At 38.5% G+C, this 24233-nt stretch overlaps 1 protein-coding gene across 1 annotated transcript; it reads left to right on the top strand.

The window, feature by feature from the left end:
- Positions 1-439: 439 nt before the first annotated feature.
- Tango5 (Transport and Golgi organization 5) lies at positions 440-22595 on the top strand. Its single transcript, XM_034972406.2, has 10 exons — positions 440-712; positions 1232-1445; positions 11719-11819; positions 15530-15643; positions 17441-17540; positions 18248-18429; positions 19059-19259; positions 19357-19581; positions 20929-21227; positions 22232-22595. The coding sequence occupies exons 2-9, from the start codon at positions 1248-1250 to the stop codon at positions 21188-21190; spliced, it is 1383 nt and encodes a 460-aa protein (XP_034828297.1). The 5' UTR covers positions 440-712; positions 1232-1247; the 3' UTR covers positions 21191-21227; positions 22232-22595.
- Positions 22596-24233: the final 1638 nt, after the last annotated feature.

The following is a 24233-nucleotide window of genomic DNA, read 5'->3' as shown; positions in this document are numbered from 1 at the left end:
AAACTCATAATATTCGCAATAAATTACTATCACAGAGGTTTGTTGGGCACGAATCTGGTCTGTGCCCTGTGGGCACGAACGAACTAAGACGTGCCCAACAAAAAAAAGCTAAACTATGACAAAGACAAAAAAGCTGTGTTTATATCTCTGTCACTCTTCAGAGCTTTTCTATACACCTAGCTTGCTCTAACAAGGTATTATTATTTTAATGCCAAATCTACCTTGATTCTTTCTGAGCTACTAACACAAGCCCTAGACCCCTCCCTAGACCTCTAGCACTCTAGACCCCCTAGACGATGATAACACGTCAGTCATCAGTGTGAAAGATTATTGCCATCCTAATATTTTTTCCCAATAATGTAACAAGTTTTTATCAAATTACTTTGTTTCTGTAATCGAAAACAATGAAATTTTTAGAAGTGAAGAGAACTATTACGCTAGTGTAATTAATAAACAATGACATTAAATCTTATTTTTAAACACAGCCATTTAAACTAAGCTTGATAAGAGTTTAATATTAATAATTACGTGGTCTACGTGGAGTTTTGTTTTTGAGAGATGGCCACAAAAAATTAGTTTCGCGATAATTTTCTAAAGGAGTGTGTTTTTGTAATTTAAAAATGAATTTCTACTTTAATTGCTTAAATTATGTAAAATATTTGCATTAAAAATTGTTTGTATTATAACTTCTTTAACTGGATTTATTTTGGATGTGAGTATTATTATTTATGTTATCACTTTTAATTTTGTTAGGTTAGAAGTTGCATCAATTTAATGCTGACTGTTCCGAATGATTTCTAATAATTTAAATTAAGCTTGTTTCTTTAGGGGCTGTCAGTGGCTTTTTGTTCTATATATGCCTAAACAACTGAGCCTTTAAATGTAATTATTCTAGTACACTGCACTTGGACGGACATCGATAAATCGATACTGTGATATCAAAATAAAAGTAAGTTTGGCGTCTCAAATTTCGCTTCAATGCGCTAAAAAGAAAAATTCATACTTGAACCTTGCGATATAATAAATTTAACATTTATTATAATTTTTAACAGTTATTATAAAGTAACTACTGAATAATTCTTATTATTTTTTTATTTAGTAGTGAGTACCTATATTTTGTAACGTATCTGTGTAAATTATGTTGTTTTTATTTTTATACTTATGGTGTTTTAAAAAAGGAAGACATTGTATTGACTAAGGAAAGCTCTAAACAAATATAGTGTTTCAATAGTGAACTGTTCAGAATAATGACTAAATTGGCCAGCACTAGACGTGCACGCAACCAGGCTTCGTCTCTTGCTATACCTCGTCAGAACTCGTTAACTGACAATGGCAAGACCCGCCAGAATTTAAGTCCGGAGACCTTGGGGTCTATGAACAAGGAACAACTCAGAGTGGAATGCAGGAAAAGAGGCCAACGGACATCAGGCAACAAAAATGAACTGGTATAACACAGTTTGAGAGTGTCTTTGTGCTTTGTTTTATGTTCAGTTGTTATTGCTAATTTTTTTATTGTAGTACAAGGGTTCCCATCTTATTGCTAATGATTGAACTGGCAAGACTTTTTTTACTAGGAAATCTTGAGTCATGGCTGTAGGTAGAGGCATGCATTAAGTCAAACTTGATCTTTAGCACAGAAGTCTGTCTACAGTTAAGTAAATGAGTTTCATTATGCACTCATTGGTGACGAAGTGCTGGTCAATTCTAAACTTCAAAGTTTGGAACATCGGCGCAAAGTTCCCTGTCTATCGGTATTTTACAGGATATATTTCGGAGAGTGTGCCGAAGAACTTTTCGACCTGGTTCCTCCTTCATCTTTCTACTATCATACCAATATAGTGAAATAAATCGCCAAGAAATCGCCAAGTTCTGCACCCATACATAGTCGAAATTCTATGGATACGTACAAAGTGATTTGCCTCCTCATTTCTGATTCGAACCGCTATGATTTGGAACAGCCTTCCATGCATTTTTCCCCTCCAATTATAATATGGGTACCTTCAAGTCAAAAGTGAATAGGCATCTTCTAGGCAAGCGCACTCCTTCTTAGGCTGCATCATCACTTGCCACCAGGACTGACTGCAGCCAAGCGTTATAAATGAAAAAAAAAATCAGTCATAATGAAATAGACTGATTACTTTCTACAATACTTAATTACTAGAGAATGGTATTAACAGCATTCCACATCCATACTAATATTATAAATGCGAAAGTGTGTCTGTCTGTCTGCTAACTTTTCACGGCACAACAGTTTAACAAATTTCGATGAAATTTGGTACAGAGTTAGCTTACATCCCGGGGAAGGGCATAGGCTGCTTTTTATTCTGGAAAATTAAAGAGAATTATTCTTCCTATCTAAAAATTTGGGAACCCTTATTCTGCTATTCTTTCTGAAAAGCTGTTAAATGCAATAAATATATTTTGAGATAATATGTATCACCAAAAAACATGAGTATTATTAAAAAATAATGTTTCTAAAAAAGAATGCTACATAGGATTAAGTTTTTTAATTTGGTTCAATGTAGTTCTTTTTAGAAACAATAATTTTTAAAAATTCCCACATTTTTTTAACTCAAAAAATATTTTTGCACTTAAAGGCTTCTTTGTTTTAGGATGACAGTATTGTTGATAATTAGTGTGTACAATGTTCATAGACATTATTTTATGTTAAGCTAGCCAATGAGTCCGAATCTTGACTATTGTATTTAGTAGCAAGTTCTGGATAGACTACAAAATCACAATAGTTATCAAGAAAAGGACTTACTGTGAGATAAATACAGCGCACTCGTTTAGACAAGACAGAGTTAAAACGAGACAGGTGTATATTTCTCACATAAACTTGTCTCGCTTGAACTCAATCTTAAGTCTGACCAAAGTCTTTAGTGCGCTCTATAAATCTCACCCTTAGCTTTTTAGTTGCCTTATTTATGTATTGTACTTACTTATTCTGTTTAAATATCTTTATTTTATAATTCATTATGTATTTAAGCTCACTAGAAAGTAAATAATTAGAAGTTCACAAATTCTACTTTCATTGACACTCCTACCACTTATCCAGAACATACACAATTTAAAATGTTTTTAACCGACTTCAAAAAAAGGAGGAGGTTCTCATTAATTGCATGTACCTACTTACTTCATACATTTTGTGTTTCATAAATCTGTCACTAGGATAAACATTATTATCATCACGCTTTTACATGTAGTAAGCTAAGTATTAACATTTTTAATGAAATGGCTAAAATGATTAAAAGTTTAGTAATAAGGAAATTAAAGTAACCGAGATTATTTGAATCATACTTTAAGCCTACATAAATCATGATAAATACACCAAACTTTTTTGGTTGGAAATGTTAGTTATTTTTTTACCTAGTTACTTCTAAGTACATACCTACTTGCTTAATTTAAATGTTAGCTAATTGTTAAAACTTATGCTCTGTACGCGTTGCAATGCGATTCGTGCGACACGGATTGTACGTTGATACTTGATAGTGCAATGCCAGAAAACTTCACGCAAGTGCAGACAACAAATGTACAAAGTTTTAACTCAATCGGAAGAACGATGCAATGACAAACAAACGAATACACAAATATTATTTTTTATAATACCTATAAGGATAACTAAAGAATTACTGGAAAAATGTGCACTAAATCCATGACAAGAATAAGGCTAAGCTGATTCAAAGCTCCATGAGGATAAGTTTTAAGGGTGCCTGTCCACTGAAGCGGAGCGGAGCTGAGATGTTTTGAGCAGACCAATCAGTTTTTGGTAAATAACGAGATAATTTTATTGCGTCATCTGACAAAACTCTGGTCAACTATGCACATCTTCGCTTCGCTCCGCTTCAGTGGACAGGCGCCCTAAAGTTAGAACGTTTAAGAGGTGCAGGACTGTTTGGAAGGTTGTAAATCCCCTCATCTGGCATACCTTCTCCACTCTCATAGCACAATCTGTACTTATGAAGTGGAAAAGTCAATATAACGCGCTTCCTAGTTTCCGTACATGTTTTCATTCTAGTAGGTATCCAGTAGGAATCTCAAGTAGTAACCACAGTGATTCAGTATGGCACACTTATGTAACTAGTATACCAAATCAATATGTAATCTTGTTTCCAAATGTGATCTTGTTTCCAAGCAAAACGGCCTAAAACTGTACTCAATGAAGTCCAAAGTTCATGATTTCGACTACTGAATACAAACTTGAACTCATTTCCAAAAAAAACGGTTTAAAATTGGCTAAAATTGAGTCCAAAGTTCATAATTTCGATCAAAACGGTATAATTAGTAAACTTTCAGCAGCTTTCATTCAGTTTTTTGCTCCTCTTGTAAAACTTTATTTCTTGCAATTTTGAATTTTCATTCGCAAGGCGTGATCAGAACAATGAAATAAGCAGGATGTAAACAAATCGTGACGCCGACACACAGTCCTTTGTTTACGAAGTCAAGAAACTCACTCGGCCAATATTAGTTTCCTTTCTTTTGTATCCTAAAATAAAAATTATTTCGCATCACTCAGGAATCCAGGTTACAATTAAGTATCTTACTTATTAGTTTTGTACCTACATTGACTAACATGGTGCTATGAATCAGCTTAGCTTTTAACTAATTATTGACTAAGATCCAGAAAGAATTCATAGTCTAACATAATATACAAATAGTACCTAGGTACCTCCATGTAATATTATGTGTGAAATAGAAAGTAAGAGAAAGTAATACGTAACAGCCAAAAGAAAAGACCTACCTATATGCATCCAATTTAAAGTAAACACGGTCCGCAGCCACCTCTTGATTATACCCCTGCCGGTGTTAAAACCCATCATCACGCTCCACTGCATTTGTGTATTTTCGAGCCAACCCATTGGAATTGTTTAGTCATTGGAAAAGGAATATAAGTAGGTACCTATATACGACAGGATTTAATAAATTGGATATTGTAGAAGACAAAGTGGAAAGCCTGAATTGATTGTTATTTAATATAATAGATATAACTAAAAAACACGTCAAACGTTTATTATTATTATTTATTTATTATTTAATTAGAACGGCCATAAAGCCCATTACACTAATTAAACTACGAGTACAAACTAACATAAACATACTTACAAAAATTGTTAAAATTATAAATTTTAAAAAGCAAAATTATAAATTATAAATTTTATGACGTCACACCTGTGTATTTCATAGTCAAGTAGTTCAAGCTCCCTTACTAGGCGAACATTTTGACGTTTGATAAAACGTCGCGGATTTGACTAGTAGTCATCATCCCTATTAAGTACCAACTTTTTGTCTTTGACGACTTTGTACATTCACGCACAGTGTGCAGAATTAAATAACCAGTCAGCCAAAATTAATTCATTACCTACCTAAATTGTTTTCGGTGAAAATTATCTGTTTATTTTAGCAATGTTCATTTAGTTTACTTTACCATAAGCGCAATAATTTGTGGCCAGTTGGCACACGGACGTATAAACCAAGCATATGAATAGCTGAACATTGGATTTCCCCTTCTAACGATGGATACTGCCCACTAGCGACTGTCTTTGATCTTCATGTTACTTTTAAATTAACAAATTGGAACTGAGTTGAACTAAATAGCCTTTTGATGTTTATTTATTAATTCCAACCCGACCCAAGAAATGTACCAGATTGATTGGGACTTAAGGTGGGTCTACACTAGGCGAACCAAGCACGAGCCGAACACAATTCGTCTAGTGTGGACCGACTTATAAGCCTCGAACGAGCGCGCTGCGAGCATTTCGTTTGTGCTCGGCTGCGTTCCGCCTGTTGTCGGTTTTTTGACGAACACAAAGGGATTTGTTTCGTGCTCGCAGTGATCGAGGACAGTGATCGTTGTAGGTTCGTTGTACGTCCACACTTGATGCCGCGAACGACGAAGCCGAGAACGGCTCCGCTTGTGCTTCGCTCGTGCTCAGTTCGTCTAGCGTAGACCCACCTTTACAGGCTACATATTAAATTGGTCGAAAATAATCTTATTGCCCTTGCAAAAATAGATTTGCAAGTCAACAATGATTATCGTTTTTGAGTTCTGACCTACTGGTCTACTGGGAACGTAAAACACACAGATCCTTACCAAGATTTGGAATAACATGCAGCCACCCTTAATTTTTTAAACTACCTACTGAAATCTGAAGTCATAAACATGCAGAATCAAATGTCTGCTCTTCAACCCATTCATCTTGTCCTGATAAGATAAATACACACAAGTCGCTTCTATCTAGACACGTTATTTATCTTAGTAGTATTACGTATTCTTATCTTATTAGTACTTGTTACGTTTTTGAAATCATAGTATTTAATTGTGCAGACCTACCTCCTCCGTCCTCCTCCGAGATAACTCCGTCTCCATAGATTTTTTTTTTATAATTATTACAATAAAACTTAAAGCTAGCCTTATCTTAATACTATACAAATCATGCCCGCGTGGAATGGGGCCAAGAATACTGGCTGCATTTCCGTGCTGGACAGCTAGACTGATCCGTTGCGCAAACTATGAGCCAACCCTTCTGTCACCAGATGAGGCTAGAGGTGAAACGTCCCAACTAATCCCTGTCGGATAATTTGTAATTATTGTAAATTTTTTTTATAATTTTTTTCTCGAGAACATATTTTTCTTTCGATTTGTCTCTTTTATAAGCTGTTAATTCCAATCAACTTTTTGTTCCTTTAATTTATCATTGCAAACACTCGATGAATTGGCCTGGAATGGCCTGGAATTAGTAAAAATGATCCGTCTTAGACCGCATCTTACTCGTAACAGCCCTTTCACACGGCGTCCAGTTTTTTGCAGAAAACGGGATCCTGCAAAAAACTGGACGCCGTGTGAAAGGGCTGTAACTGAGCACCTACCTAGTCTTCTCTTCTTTAATGAAGAAGACTAGGTAACTAGAGTAGCTATGCGGCAAATATTACTTGTATTTGCCTATGAAACAGAGACTGGCGTCCAGTCAAGCATTCCATTATGAAAAACAACTGACAGAAAAAAACTGTATAAATAGGCATTTGATCTCATCAAAAACAATTTTTTTGCCTTTAGCGAAGTGTTGAACCTACCCAACACTATAGTACGTAATGTAACCATGGAACAATATATACGAAGTTAGCAGCTTTATACCGATGCCTCTGTTTAATCAGTATAATGCATCACAGTAGGTTTCTAAATATATAAAAGGAAAAAGTGAATGACTGACTGACTGATCTATCAACGCACAGCTCAAACTACGGATCGGGCTGAAATTTGGCATGCAGATAGTTATTATGACGTAGACATCCGCTAAGAATGGATTTTTTAAAATACAACCCCTAAGGGGGTAAAATAGGGGTTTGGACTACATCCACGCGGATGAAGTCGCGGGAATAAGCTAGTCTCTTATCAAACTGGCTCAGTTCCCATTCCCCGAAATTTACAAACATACATAGTTGGGTATCAACGGTAACACAGTAACAAAATAAATGAAGCAAGAACCTTCATCATTGAATTGCGGGTCACTAGACTGTGTAGTGTTGTGTTGTGTACGCCACGCGACGATCACGCCACCTGGTTACATAGAGTACGCTATTTCCGTAAATCGACTTCATTGGGCCATAAAAAAGCAATTTTACTACCCATGTCGTAATAGTTATTATTCACTAACAGCATGCCACTAGGTGTGATTGAATTAATGTCTGCTCTATTATCGGCGTGTTAAAGTGTATTACATATTGCACTTGTAGTACAATGTTGGATGGTTGGGCCACGTTGTCTTGCACGTCACGAAGTGGAGACTCGAGATGTAGTAAACGTTTAATTTCGCGCTGGCCGAATGCCATGATATCGGCAACTGTTTGTATTGATTAATTAACGATTCACTGCAAGTGTACCTGTCAACATTGTCTGAGCTGAGAAGAACCATTACTTACGTCTTTAATATTATGTAGGTATTTTATTTTTATTCCTAGCTTCAACCCGCCACTTCGTCCGCATGGATTATGGTCTCCAGGTTTTTCTTTGCCTAATTCATCAAAATCGTTCAGCGGTAATTAACGCCGTGAAAAGATATAAGTAACTAGGTAACCTAGGCACTTATACGTTAACGTAACGTGACTGCAATCGTGACTGGTACAGACTGATGGACAGACGGACAGTCACTTTCTCATAAATTATACTTAATATTTGTCGCATTCCCCGATGCAATTGGGTTGGCCTCATAGCCTGGTCCTGTACCTATATGGAGTATGGACTGACATTATGGCGTTTCATACCTACCACTTCAGCACTTGGACAGAAGTGCATTCCATATTATTCTAGTGGATTTTGTCTTTAGTGGAATAGAGGCTCGAAACAATGGTATTATATTTTTTGAAATTTTAAAGAAAGAGGAATAAAAGAAAATACTGATTTGGTTAGAGCTAAATAATTAAATTTTCTTTTAATTTGTACTTCTTAGGTCTCGATTGTTTTATTTAATAAAACAACCTTGCCCGTCACTTTACACTAAGACAAGACAATAGATAAAATGTGAATCAGTTCGCAATAAATTTTCAAGACACCTTACATTATTTCTATAATTAGTAGACGCTTTCTTGGCGACCATTCCTTTTTGTAGCTATGTCTTATCGCTGTCTATTTAATCTTTAACTCTTTAACTATTTGTAACTTTTGCTAGGAGAACTTAATTTCCGTGAGGAAAATCCATCATGGATACCATCGGCCACGGGGGAGCACGGTAGTTATGTCGGACTCCTATCGACTAAAAACCTCACGAAATTCCATTTCATCGCTGGCGAGAGATGAAATTCTCACTGCTGAGACCCTACGTACCCCCAAACACCGTTAGAGGCATGCCGGAACCACAACACGCCAACCTACTCGAGACTATACTGTGAGCGACAGACCACCCCGTGTCCATCATCCACAGATCATCTTGGAGGCTAGGGCTCATGGGAAGGGCGATTCCCTCTACACGTTCCCCATCCTCAATGTCTTCGGCGAGCAATGCTTGCTTTTCCCATCATGGGTACGTGTACGCGCCCTCTGTTCTGGCTCAGAGGGACGCGCGGAAGAACTTCTCACTCCTGACAGGTCAATTAGTCATGGCTAACAATACCCCATGATGAGAAATTGTTGTTATACCATGTTACCGTGGCACATCGGCTCAAGCGCTGCTTTTCTCCGGACGGGAAAAAAACTCGCAACAATCGGGCACACGGGGAGGTTACCTGACTGGTATCCCTATGCTATGAGTATACTAGCGCCTGGCTGCAATCAGACCTGCCGACGCGCTTGACTGGATGCCTATACAGACCTACAAAAGTGTCGTAATCATTGATCACGGAAAAAGAATCACCAGATATCCTGTACCTTGTTACCTTGACAGACAGCCAATAGTTATTGGCGTTGGCCTCAAACTAAACTGAGAGTGAAATGAAACGAGAGAGAGCGAGGCGCAAAGCTGTTTTTGAAAGTGAAACGCGTTCCGTATTGTGAGTGTGATGTCACAGTTCGGTCATGTCTCCTCTGATGGGATGAACGTGTTCCGCGGTTACCGTGAAACTTCGTAATATTACTGCATATTTATTCTAGTGCAGTGCAGAGAGGTAATTTCGCCTGTGAACTTGAGTGAGGGAGCTTTCGATGTTATCCTGAATCGACATCTGTCAAATATTAGGTATTTCAGCGCTACGGGTGACGCGAAATAAGATTTATATAATTTTTTTTTTTTTTTTTTTTTTTTATTATTATTACAATAAAACTTATCTAATTACTATATAAAACTTATCTAATTACTATATTAATCATGACCGCGTGGAATGGTGCCAAGAATACTGGCTGCATTTCCGCGCTGGACAGCCAGGCTGATCCGTTGCGCAAAAAATGAGCCAGCCCTTCTGTCACCAGATGAGGCTATTAATCGCGGTGAAATGTCTCGTAAAAAATTTTTAGCACTAAGACTCCATGGCCCCAGGGTCTCCACGGCAAACGGCACAAAAATGTAACTCTCTATAAGAGAGGCATACTTGCGCCGCTTGCCGTTTTCAGCTGTTTCTGCTGCGGCTCCCGGTCTTGATGCTGTCTTCCTGATATAAATATTATAATAACTCGTAATTAATATTATTTAAATTATTTTTGCTATACACTCAGTAGTCGTTTCATAGCCATAATGGACAGGTGAAGCCCGAGGTTTTGTTACAAGTTTCCTGACGTGATCTGTGATTTCGCTCCAAGAAAGCGATAAAAATTACTATTGTGTGTGCGTTGCCGAGTACTTAATTACTACCTACCTGTTTGTTTTAAACAGTTGTTAGTCATGTTATAAAATGCGAAAGTGTGTTTGTTTGTTGGTTCGTCCTTCAATTACGTCGCAGCGTAGACATGATTTTTTGCATGGTTATTGTTGAAGACCTGGAGCATAGGCTACTTTTTATCCCGAAAAATTAAACAGTTGCCACGGGATTCTTAAAAACCTAAATACACGCAAAGTCGCGAGCATCAGTTGGCACATTATTAAGAAGTAGGTTTTCTTTAATTTTATAGTAGGTAAGTTCCTACCTAGTATTTTTTTCAACTTTAAACGCCTCTATATAAATGACCTCCTGGCCCAGAATGTTGAATTCTTATAATGGCTTCTTCCTCATCTGACACCTACGTATAAGAATCGTTCGGCGCAACCTTAAGCACTAAAGATTACATCCTGAAATCCTTGAAGGACCAGGCTCCTAATTCTGTTTAACTTTTAGATCTAAAATCAATATTCTATAAAATGTTTAAAAGTAGGTACCTACTGTTTGCATGCTTCGATATCTTAATACGTAGCTAATTCACATTTTTCTGTTACCAACACGTAGTACTTACTAGTTACCATAATGATTACATTCTTGCATTAATACACGTCGTTGATTGCATTGCATGGATTTTTAATACTTTTAATATTAAGATGCATAAAATGCACAATGTTTTGAGTTATACATATTCCATATCTGAAAGAAGTTTTGGAGGTGGGATTTCTTTTGTTCTAATCAGGCATAACAACCTACGGTGTTACATGACAAAACAAATCCCTTTTCTTTACATCAGAAAGCAGGTAAAGAATTAATGAATTCATTGATTTATAATTTGTCTATCATCACCCAATCGTGTCACATTGTGACTCGTTGGGAAGCGCAAACCCATTGTTTTTTTCCCATCGAGTCACACTGTTTCCAGTTGCAACTTTTTTATTAATTGTAATTCCCAACAAGTTACACTGTAGCTTGGGTGTGACTCCATGGGAATTTTTCTTCGATGGATTCCCAACAAGTCACAGTGTGACACGATTCAGTGTGACTCGTTGGGAACCCATCGTTAGGGATGCACACTGATAGACTGTCAAGTTTACTGGATGCCCTTGAAGTCCGCTCCAAACTTGATGGTAAACTTGATTGTGTATGACCAGCGTTAGTATAGGTAATTGTTATAGGTAACTCACTTGTGACTGTGAATTGTGAAATCTGTATACACTTTGTGTAACCGTGCAAAATAAACAATGCCTCCACATTTTGTGTAGAATGCACATAAAGTCGATTTAGTGTTTTAACTAGAATATTTTTTCGACAATTTAAGATTCGATCCCATATCAAAAGTTACTTATAACGATGAGTATAGTATACTCCCTTGAGCTATAATAGAACCCACTTTTTGAATGTTGTTGTATATTTATGTCGATATATCAATTTCGACCACAGCTCGCCCGTCTCGGGTACTACAAGCTGGCGGCGCAAGAGCAAGTAAAGACGGAGCAGCGGACGCGCAACGGGTTGCACCACATCCATCCGAAAGAAATCAAGTTAGTATTCCTTATCATTTGATATCAGCCCCCTTGGCACGAGATTTGTCTGTCTGTACAGTGTACAAGCTACGTAGTTTGACAATTAACAGTGCGACGATCGCCTCTCCACAATATCTAAATCTAAATATATAAAAGGAAAAGGTGACTGACTGACGGATCGGGCTGAAATTTGGCATGCAGATAGCTATTATGACGTAGGCATCTGCTAAGAAAGGATTTTTGAAAATTCAACCCCTAAGGGGGTGAAATAGGGGTTCGAAATTTCGCGAGCATAAGCTAATTAAATATACAGATCTAAATCTAATGTTATTCTTTTCCACAGTGGGCACAATGAAAGGGATAGCAATTTTTATAAATCTGTCATTTAAGTTTAGTTAAGAACTAGATGATGCCCGCGACTTCGTCCGCGTGGATTTAGGTTTTAAAAATCCCGTGGGAACTCTTTGATTTTCCGGGATAAATGTAGTTGATATCCTTCCCGGGAGGTAAGCTATCGCTGTACCAAATTTCGTCAAAATCAGTTGAACGGATGGGCAGTGAAAGGCTAGCAGACAGACACAGACGGACAGACAGACATACAGACAGATAGTATTTAATATGGATTGTAATCATAAAAAATATTACTTAGCTCTGAGTATAATTTATACATAGGTATCATACCAAAAATAGAATAGCGCAACATTTTAAGTTTTTACGCATCAATAAAGGATGTCAACATTAGATTAATTTATTCGGGTTACATTAAGAGCAATGAACTCTTCATAAAGGGGAGCCTGACAAGTTGACATCCAATCACCTCGAATAGCTACAATCGATATAGACTCACGAGTCTAGCTTACACATAGTATTATATCTTCTGTGCTTACACATCAATAATTTACAGCATCTTCCACTACTTAACAAGAGTTACTTTGTAGAGATCTCTTATAGAGACAAGTGTTTCCCTGTCCACTTTTTACCCGACTGCGGCGAAGCCCAAAGGAGGGTTATGCGTTTGACCTGTTATGTACCTATATCCGTTCCTATGTCCGCTTGTAACTACTGAACGGCTCAACCGACTTTTGATAAATGATACGTCATTAAATTCGTCTTGACGACGCAAGTGTCACTACCTACGAACCTAAAATTTTTAAAAAATCAAATCGGCGGATTTTATATGCTTTACTAGCTTATGCTCGCGACTTCGTCCGCGTAGATTACTCAAATTTCAAACCCCTATTTCACCCCCCTAGGGGTTGAATATTCAATAATCCTTTCTTAGCGGATGCCTACGTGATAATAGCTATCTGCATGCCAAATTTTAGCCCGATCTATCCAGTAGTTAGTTGATAGATCAGTCAGTCAGTCAGTCAGTCACTCACATTTTCCTTTTATAGGTAGATATATAGATTGTGCAGGCTGAAAATATTGTTTTCCAAGACCCTCGAGTGGGGTATCAAAATAAAAGACTTTAAAGGGTGAGCACGGAAATATATAGGTATAATCTAGTATCTACGTATACATATATGTTTGAAAACAGTTTGGAGTACAAACCATAGAAAATAACTATACCGGTGTTACAATGTTTTACTACTTAACTAGGTAGTTACACTGTGTATAAATGGTGGTAGTTTGTTTAAGATCCCATCCCACTCCAGTCTACTCCATTCCACATAACCCAAATTATGATATTGTCAATGTTGTTCTTATTTGAAACGCGCAGTGCGATAGTACCTGTGCAGTTATTACGATTCTATTCGAATCAACACGAGTCGCACGAAGTGGGTATGTTACCGTCTCTTCCTACTAGACAATCTGACCTTGTTATATGAACCAACTCTGCTTTAGAATTCTAATACTAGCTGATCCCCGCGGCTTCGCCCGCGTAGATTTAGGTTTTTAAAGATCCCGTATAGCCTATGTCACTCAGGAATAATGTAGCTTTCTACTGGTGAAAGAATTTTTAAAATCGGTTCAGTAGTTCTAAAGATTACCCCCTACAAACAAACTTAACGACATTACCTCTTTATATAATACAACGGGCCGTGCAGCAGAAATCGTAATATTTTAATTTCGCCATAACTTCAAAACCAAACGTCCAATTTTAATCATTCAAAGACCAAATATTATCTCCATAAACTGTTCTTAGTGATGAAATCATTTATTTTGATAAGGATTAATAGCATGAGTAAAATAAACGCGTTTAAATGTAGTCCAAAAAAAATTCAAGATTTTTAAATAAAAAAATGGTTGCTGTGCCTCACTCGACATAGATGGGTATAGTGTGTCGCGGACTTTTTTGTAGATATTTATAAGATCTACAATTAATTAGAACATTTTATGGTTCTATCTTTTATAGTTTAGGCAGCGTACGCAAAATAAGTAACTTTTCTGGTTGATTTTTTACACCTTGTGTCCGAAAAACCCAAATATCTTACGGAACCCTATTTTTTTCCAAAATAAAATATAGCCTATGTTACTCGTGGATAATGTAGCTTTCGAATGGTGAAAGAATTTTTAAAATCGGTCCAGTAGTTTTTGAGCCTATTCAGTACAAACAAACAAACATACAAACAAAGTTTTCCTCTTTATAATATTAGTGTAGATGTAGATAATATTTTGAAACCACGATACGACGTTCACACGTAAAATCAAAATAAAGGATTGCATTATTATTATTAGTTCAACATAAACTACATAATACTTAAGAGTAGGTACATTAATATCTATCGTATGAATATGTGTAATGTGCGGTAGGTACATGCGAAATTTTACGCTCTTTTTAATAATTAAGGATTGGGGAAACCATTTGAAGATACCCACTCGACTTGCTAGGGGAGAGATCGTCATATATGCAAAGTTGAAAGTACCCCTTTTGCGTTATGAATGTTATGTACCCAGAGACATTCAATTCGCTTTCCTAATCCATTATTGCCTCGCAATTTTACGGTCTATCCGTCGGTATTTAAGGAGACTTAAATATTTTTTAATGCTTTTAGCGTTAGAAATATTAGATAGTCGCGATGCCTCTGAATAGACACTGCTCGATACCATGCATTTCTAATGTAGTAATAGGTTCCAATCCAATGCCAATAACTATTTGATTCATTTTGTAGTTTTAGTGATTTAGTATTTTTCAAACCCGCAATGTATACCGTGCAAAACTCGGGGCGATGCCCCGCCTACGACGCGGTATTGACTCCGAGTGGCCTACTTACGCAACGTTTGTTGCGTCAGTCAGATGTTTTATTTGCATATTGTAAACTGTTACAAAATTATAGGATTTTTTATTTATATTTTCGCGTCTTTTTTTGTGGTATCATATCAGTAATCATCAGTACCATTACCTGTCTTCGTTTTTGCCAGCATTCTAATTACACCCTGTATGTCGACACGACAATACAGGCTAGAGTATATGCAATGAGAAGCAGACTAGGAAAATAACTATAATATGAGTATAGGATAGGGAATAGAGAGTGCTCACCCAGGCAGCAATCCCAGTAAGAGCGAACCGCAGTGTCGAACAGAGAAGAAAGTACCATGAAAGTGACGGAATAGAGAGTGTGCTATTTCCTCACTTTCATGATACTTGGAATGCAGGAAGGGTACTATAAGTGTGAGATAATAATAGTAATAGACCGATGACAATTTTTTCCCATTTGAAAACCTGGCATTCGCCAAACGTCTGATAAGAAGCTTCAATAACACGTTTTATTTTTGTTTTTCAGAAGTAAAGTTGTACCAATGGACACAGATAGTCTGGTGCTATGGCGGAAACCTTTAGTAACGCTTGAATATTTCTTTCGGGAACTGTTTATATTATGCTCCACTGGACTTAAAAGGTTAGAACATATTTTTATAACCATCATGATATCACCTCATCACCTCAACCCATTGCCGGCCCACTACTGAGTAAGGGTCTCTCCTCAGAATGAAAAGAGCTTAGACCGTATAGACCACCATTCTGACCAAGTGCGTATTGCTACATCTACCTCACACAACTGCATAAAATCACACATAACATTATCATAAAATCTTTTCCAGAGGGTTTGCGAGTAGACATCATAAGTCATAACTCATAACTCATAATACCTAGATATACTCACACGCTTAAATTAATAAAATCAATACCTAGGTCCTAGCCTATTGATGCGAGGAATAAAATTTTTGTAAACTTTTTAATTTTAAGTGGGTCCTAGGCTATGGTCCTACTTCATCTTTATACAACGTCAGTTTTACTATAGGTGTTGACTGAAACGGCTCATATGGTAGTGTTCGAGAGGGTGACAGCGAAATTCCTTTTGATTACCGTACCAAATTTGCTATTTTTAGGGTTAAAAGGTTTTAGGGAAAAACGGAATCCTTATAGGATCACTTAGTTGTCTATCTGTCTGTCTGTCAAGAAACTTACAGGGTACTTCCCGTTGACCTAGAATCAGGAAATCTGGCAGGTAGGTAGGTCTTATAGCAGACATTAGGGGAAAAAATTTAAAACCGTAAATTTGTGGTTACATCACAAGAAAAAAAATGTGTTCGTTAACAAATAATGCTATTTTCGATTTTCAAAGATTGCTTTACCAAGTGGGGTATCATATGAAAGGGCTTTACCTGTACATTCTTAAACAGATGTTTATTTATTTTTAGGCAAAATAGTTTTTGATTTATCGTGCAAAATGTCGATAAAACATTATTGTAGTACGGAACCGTCAGTGCGCGAGTCTGACTCTTGGCCGGTTTTTAACCGACTTCAAAAAAAAGGTGGAGGTTCTCAATTCGACTGTATGTTTTTTTATTTTTTTTTGTATGTTTGTTACGTGATTACTCCGTCAATTATGAACCGATTTTGATGATTCTTTTTTTGTTTTGTAGGAAATACTTCAGCGGTGGTCCCATTTTAATTTGGTAAAGATCTGATGAATATCTTCGGAGATGGAGAACGGAACTCCTCAATTAATTAGAGTAATTTGCTCGCGATCAGTGTAATAGCTTTGTAAACAGGAGGGTTTTAACCAGGCATAGCATATTTTTAACCGACTTGAAAAAAGGAGGGGGCTCTCAATACGAATGTATGTCTTTTTGTATGTTTGTAACGCGATTTCTTCACCAAATATAAACCGATTTTAATTTTAATTCTTTTTTATGTCAACTGTTACTCTCCTGTAACCCGCGCTCTACCTCACGTATCGTCGCAGTGAAACGTTATAAATATATCATTGTTAGTGCAGTTCTCGAGCAATTGTATTAAATTTGCATTGTGATTTAGTTTTATTTAAAGAATATTAGATATGTTATATTAGAATGAAAACCACTTTGATATACTTTAGAAGGCTTTTATTCACTGTTCACATAGTAATTCTTAGTTATATCCAGTAATATCAGCACAAGACCAATCTACACTTTTTTTCACGCGCCCTTTCAGAGTGACGTTTCCCATAGATTCGCTACTTCGCAGAGCACGCCACAGATTACACCTACAATCGCCTAGTTTTTATGCCGTCCAACAGTTAAACACGACTAACATTCCCCTTTTCGCTCCAACTAAGCGTAAAGCTTATGCTAGGAGTAGGTACGACAATAGTGCAAGGGATAGGGTTTGAACCGCCGATCTTTTGGGGCTTGATTAACATTATTTGTTTCAGATTATTAGCGTACAAATTACTAGCGTTAGCAACAATAGTGCTGATCTCAGGCACGGCTGTGTCGTATTATATAAGTGGACCCCACCAACCGTATGTACAGGTAAACTATTTTATTCACTTATATAATCGCTTTATACAGTTTAAGACGTTTGAAGTAACACATGGATGCAAAAAATTCGGCCTACAAAACTAAAAAAAAATTAAATTGTATCTTTTGTATTCAATACGGACAGCATTTTGCAGTACCCGGCAGGAAATGCACATCGAACTTTAGAAAGAGATTTCAGCTTTGTAGAGCGTCATCTGTGTCACACACATACCCTTGTGATGTTTCATCGGTCTCAACGACAGAACGACATCTAGTAGCGACACTTTTTGCAGCTATCGATACTCAATTTTTCAATTCAAAGAGCTGCATTGTAAGTAATATGGGCCTTTGAAAGTAGTTTCGATGTTTCCAAAAAAGTGTCGCTACTAGATGGTATAAACAGTCGCTTCAGTACTGAGTGAACAGACATATCACAAATTTCGTCACTGGCAGCAAGCGAGTCGTAGCTTAGTGCTCAGAGCGTCGGGCGCGATCCCAGGAGACGCGGGTTCGATTCCTGCCGGTCCGCAATTTTTGATATGTATTTAAAATTATTTAGAACTCTTTGATTAAAAAAAATAAGAAGTAGCCTATGTTACTCTAAGATAAAAGCTATATCAGCAGGTACCTTCCGTAAAAAAAGTTCATGCAAAGCTAACAGATGGATAGGCAGACACATTTTTCGCATTCATAATACTAATATGACTTTTTTTTTTCAGGAAATAGTAGTAACTCTAGCTTGGTGGGGCTGGTGGGTGATACTGGGCGTGTGCAGCTCGGTGGGGCTCGGCACGGGGCTGCACACGTTCCTGCTGTACCTGGGCCCGCATATCGCACGCGTCACGCTCGCCGCCTACGAGTGCGGCAGCCTAGACTTTCCTGAGCCGCCTTATCCTAATGAGTAAGTATGCTTCGGCTGAATTTGGCGAACCTCCTTGGCGCATTGGTGAGCTATACTTGCGCAGTGGGTAATTTATTGATGTGCCAGAGCATACGTAATGACCAACAGAGGTAAAGGGAAATGTGTGAGCGAGAGAATGTTCCCCCCGGCGGCGGTGAAGCCGATGACGAGTTTATCTCATTTTACTCCCCGGGTTTCAAGTAACGTCTGAATTCTATACTTGACGATTCTAATTTGCTACTATCTTTCGCTACTTCGTATTAATTACCCCTATATTTTATTTACATACAACATAATTATGCCGCAGCAGAAACAGCTGAAAACGGCAAGCGGCGCAAGTATGCCTCTCTTATCGAGAGTTACATTTTTGTTCCGTTTGCCGTAGAGACCCTGGGGCCATGGAGTCTTAGTAAAAAATTTACGAGACATATTCACCGCGATTAATAGCCTCATCTGGTGACAGAAGGGCTGGCTCATTTTTTGCGCAACGGATCAGCCTGGCTGTCCAGCGCGGAAATGCAGCCAGTATTCTTGGCACCATTTCACGTGGGCATGATTTCTATAGTAATTAGATAAGGCTAGCTTTAAGCTGTATTGTAATATTTTCAACAAAAAATAAATGTTTTCAGCATAATATGTCCATCAGAGATCGCCGCAGGGAGCGTAGTGTCGATATGGAACATCATGGCGAAGGTGCGCGTAGAGTCGATGATGTGGGGCATGGGCACGGCACTAGGCGAACTGCCGCCGTACTTCATGGCGCGAGCGGCGCGTCTGTCCGGCGGCAGTGTCGCCGAGCTGGCGGAGAAGGACGACTCCCGGACTGGCAGGTAAGCTGTTTCACTACCAGATACACATGAGCAGAGGGTGATCGATCTATCTGGAAAAAAAAGAAACAGTCTTATTTTAACTTTTTTAATATTTTAGGGCAAAAGTAATGATCCAAAAGCTAGTCCAAAAAGTGGGGTTCGCTGGTATCCTTGCTTGCGCGTCGATCCCGAACCCGTTGTTTGACCTGGCCGGTCTGACGTGCGGGCATTTCTTGGTGCCCTTCTGGACGTTCTTCGGCGCCACGCTGCTCGGGAAGGCGGTCATCAAAATGCACATACAGAAGATGTTTGTCATTATCGCTTTCAATGAAAGCCTTGTTGGGTGAGCATGTTTTCATTTGTGACACACACACGTAACATACACACATACAGTACGCGGCAGAAAGTATTGTACAGTACATCGGCCCTTAGAATGACATTTCAGCTTTGTAGTGTTGTCTCTGTCACCTGTCATAGAGCCCCAATAGCTCAACAGGTAAAGGAGTGGACTGAAAACCGAAAAAGGTCGACGGTTCAAACCCCGCCCGTTGCACTTATCTACTCCTAGCACAAGCTTGACGCTTAGTTGGAGAGGATAGGGGAATATTAGTCTTTTAACATGGCTAATATTCTTTTTTTTTTAAACAACAAACTCATACCTATATGACGTTTTGTCGGTCTCAACGACGGGGACAGTGCTCTACAAATCTGCTATCTCCTGCTTAAGGTCGAAGTACATTACTTTCGGCCGCGTACTGTACATCGACTTTTAGAAAGATAGTTTCGTAGAACGTTGTCTATGTCGTTGAGACTGACAAAACATCACATAGATAGGAATGAGTGACACACACAACGTTCGAGATAAAGTCGAAATCTCATTCAAAAGGTCGATGTATACAATATTTCTTGCCGGCTATTGTACCTACCACGTCGTGAAAGGTGAAAAAGTATAGCGGATTTAGTACTGTAACAGCTTGAAGCATCAGTTTACTGCAAGACAGATATTTTAATGTCGACTATTGTATCTTAACAACAACTGTGGCCCTACCGCGATTGTTTGACAGCTACAATGTCACGATCGCAATCATCTCTGATTGGTTAATGCTCACTCACTATTGGCCACAATGCATCGTTGCAACAAGAATCGCACAAATTCAGCCAATCAGAACAATTGAGATTGTAATAATGATTGATGCAGGTTTTAGACAATCGCCCTGCTGTACTGCATAATCATCTAAATATATAAAAAGAAAAGGTGACTGACGTACTGACTGACTGATCTATCAACGCACAGCTCAAACTACTGGACGGATCGGGCTGAAATATGGCATGCAGATAGCTACTATGACGTAGGCTTCTGCTAAGAAAGGATTTTCGAAACTTGACTTCTAGGGGCGTGAAATAGGGGTTTGAAATTTGTGTAGTCCACACGGACGAAGTCGCGAGCATAAGCTAGTCTACAATAATTATATGAATTCTAAATTGCAATGTCTTTGTTAATAATGTATAGTCCGCGACAGGTTGAGATGGCAATCGGGGTATGAGGCAGGGCGGACCCACCGCACACCCGCACGTCACCCGCCCTCGCTCGCACCGGGTTAGCGCGGGGGCTGTGCGAGTGTACGGAGCGTCCTCTCCCCGATTGCAATCTAGACCTATCGCGTACTATAGATAGTATATTTGATTACAGGCAAGCCCTCACTTGGGTAGAAAGGATACCCTACATTGGACCTAAACTAGAAGCACCATTACTAGAATTCTTACGCAACCAAAAGGCGCGTCTACATAAAAAAGATTCCAATATGCCCGACAACCAAGGGTCCATACTATCGAGTCTTTTAGAAAAGTTCGTGTTAGCCATGGTCCTATACTTCGTGGTGTCGATAGTAAACGCTTTGGCGCAGAACTACAGCAAACGAGCGGGCAAAAAGAAGGGCAAGAAGAAGGAATAGGGCACAATGACGCCGGGCGATGCGCACTGTGGTCTCGGTGAGTTGTTCGTAGAACTGAAGGCGGGGAGCCTTCAGGTAAAAAAACTTCAAGGCTCCCCCACACAGGCGCGTTATTATAGGTCGATAATGTGACTAACTAACTAAAATGGCACGTCTAAATCTATTGCTATCCCTTTCATAATGTTCCTTGCGGAAAAGGATAGCACTAGATATAGACTCGTTATTTTAGTTTAGCTTAGGGATTGTGTACAAGAGAATCGGCCCCAATATCAATTAGGATGGTCATGTAGTTACACACTGCTGCGATAATACGTCCTACTTCCATTGCGGCGTTACGTTATTATCGCAGCAGTGTGTAACTACATGACCATCCTAATACAAAATGTACTGAAAACAGATATCGCAATAACGCATGCGATATTATCGACCTATAATAACGCGCCTGTGTGGGGGAGCCTTGAAGTTCTTTAATTTTTTGTGAATTCTGAATCGAGGTCTTAACGTTCCGGTACGATGCCGTGTAGAAACTAAAGGGGTGGTTTAATAAAAACTGCCATATCCCTTCCAAGTTAGCCCGCTTCCATATTAGACTTCATCATCACTTATCTCGGTGCCTCTCGTCAAAATTGGTTAAACGGATGAGCCTAAAAAAGGTAACAGACAGACAGACACTTAAGCATTTATAATCATCGCCATCATCATGATCAACCCATCAACGGCTCACTACAGAGCGCGGATCTCCTCTCAGAGTGAGAAGGCCATAGTCTACCACGCTGGCCATGTGCGGATTGGTAGACTTCACACAGCTTTGAGAACATTATGGAAAACTCTCAGGCATGCAGGTTTCCTCACGATGTTTTCCTTCACCGTTAAAGCAAGTGATATTTAATTAATTAAAACGCACATAATTCGGAAAAGTTAGAGGTGCGTGCCCGGGATCGAACCCCCGACCTCCGATTGGAAGGCGGACGTCCTAACCACTAGGCTAGGCTAGCATTTATAATATTAGTAAGGATCGTGACTCTTGTTTTTCGTATGCAGTGCGGCGACGTACAACGCGGAGGCGCGCGCGGTAGTACTGCGCAACAGCGAGTCACCGCGAGATGCCTTAACACCAACCTGTCCATGGAGTCTGTTGCTTATTAGCCAATAATGTATAATAAGTGTGTTTACCCTTAAGCAGATAAGCAGACACATCCTGTAACGGCGGTCACGCACTCATCCGATCCGAGTCCGTGAAAATACGTTCCTTTATGTTTTGTATGGGAGATTATGTCGTAGATAATGGCTGGTATTATCTTGGATGACGGATAGAACTCGGATGATGGAAGTGCAGTGCGTAATCGCCTTAAGAGGAATGATTGCACATCGATTGTTTCTGTCGTTGGGACCGACAAAACGTCACATAAGTTGTTGGGATATTTTGATTTTATAGGAAAAATATTAGTAAAAAGAAAAACTTGGACGTCCTGTTTGAGATATATATTTGAAGTGAGTGAATATGTCATCGAATGTAAAAACAAAAAACTCTTAGAAAATAAGAATAAGAACATATTTAAATATAAACAATTTAGATTACAGCCAGTTCCAACATCCCCCTTTAAACTAAATTGTCTTACAAAAAAAACTTAACATAAAATATTAACACACAGGAACAAGAAAAAAAAAATTTACATGACAAAATAAACTAAGACCTAAACTACCTGATGATTCTTCAAGTTCAATTAATTCATGCCTATGCGACATAAATGTCCTAACCATATGCCAGAGCTGATACTTGCTCAGACGGTCAGAATGCACCTCGTACGCAATATCTTCACTATTCATCTTAGGTGGAATATTAACAGTACAATCAACTATGTACACTGTACAGTCCACCACAGGGCGAAAGCATGACGAACAGAATCACCTTCATTGATGCAGCGGTCGTATTTCTACTCGTGCGGTCGTATATCCTTCTGGATACCCATCAACACAAACCACAGGTCGTCATGTAGGAAATAATTCCGCATTTTAAAGTAGGAAAGAATATTTTTTTTCTTGTTCACAACCAATCTTGTACGCAACAAATACAGCAACAATGGACAATTAATACCACTTTTCCACTTTTATTTTTCCACCTAGAGCCCTTCGTGCTGATAACGTGTTGGGATATTTAGAATTTATAGGAAAAATATTAGTAAAAAGAAAAACTTGGACGTCCTGTTTGAGATATATATTTGAAGTGAGTGAATATGTCATCGAATGTAAAAACAAAAAACTCTTAGAAAATAAGAATAAGAACATATTTAAATATAAACAATTTAGATTACAGCCAGTTCCAACATAAGTGACAGAGGTCTACAGAGCAGAAATCTCTTTCTATAGTCTATCCGCGGAAAGAAATTAGCATAGTGCTCTCTCTGTTACGTAATCCTATACAAATGATAAGAGACAAAAATCTCAGTGGGCGCTAACCATTTTGAATCACCAATCAATCACAAACGAAACTGTTTTCTAATTGAAATTCAAACGTTTTTGAAAACAAGTTCATGATTGGTTGGAGTCCACAAGATAGTTAATATCTACTGAGATTTTTGTCTCTATCATGTTTATGGGATTATGTAACAGAGACAGCGCTATGCTAACCTCTTCCCGCGAATAGAGTATAAAGTTAGATGTGCAATCTTTCCTGTCAAATACTGTATTGTGGTGTAACGCCACGACGCTCGACTCGAACTTCCACTTTTAGTAGTGGATCAGTTGTTCAAGTATATAGATGCTACGACCGTGAAACCGGCTCGCCCGCAAATATCAAGGGTGTCGCATCACTGTATGTATCTACACGACATGCGGCATACCACTATACAATAATTATAGTCCGCGCCAATTAAATAGTCATTACTGAAGTTAACCGCAAGACGCGTCGCAATAGCATTTTTTGGCATCAGTGTGGCGCGCGACGCGATGGAGCGGAACATACCAGTCCGCTCGCCGCGCCGCTCTATTCGCCATTTACATTAGTGTGAGTGCTATACCCCTACACAGTACACGAGCGCGTGGA

The sequence above is a fragment of the Maniola hyperantus genome, chromosome 9 (genome assembly GCF_902806685.2).
Source record: "Maniola hyperantus chromosome 9, iAphHyp1.2, whole genome shotgun sequence".
In the NCBI taxonomy this organism is placed as follows: domain Eukaryota; kingdom Metazoa; phylum Arthropoda; class Insecta; order Lepidoptera; family Nymphalidae; genus Maniola; species Maniola hyperantus.
This window is presented reverse-complemented; position numbering and strand designations above follow the sequence as displayed.

Bases quoted from the DNA above. Each gene is read 5' to 3' on its own strand.
- Tango5 (XM_034972406.2), top strand. From the start codon at position 1,248: ATGACTAAATTGGCCAGCACTAGACGTGCACGCAACCAGGCTTCGTCT. The intron at 1,446-11,718 runs GTATAACACAGT...TTTCGACCACAG, and splicing joins CAGGCAACAAAAATGAACTG to CTCGCCCGTCTCGGGTACTA. The intron at 19,260-19,356 runs GTAAGCTGTTTC...TTAATATTTTAG, and splicing joins GACGACTCCCGGACTGGCAG to GGCAAAAGTAATGATCCAAA.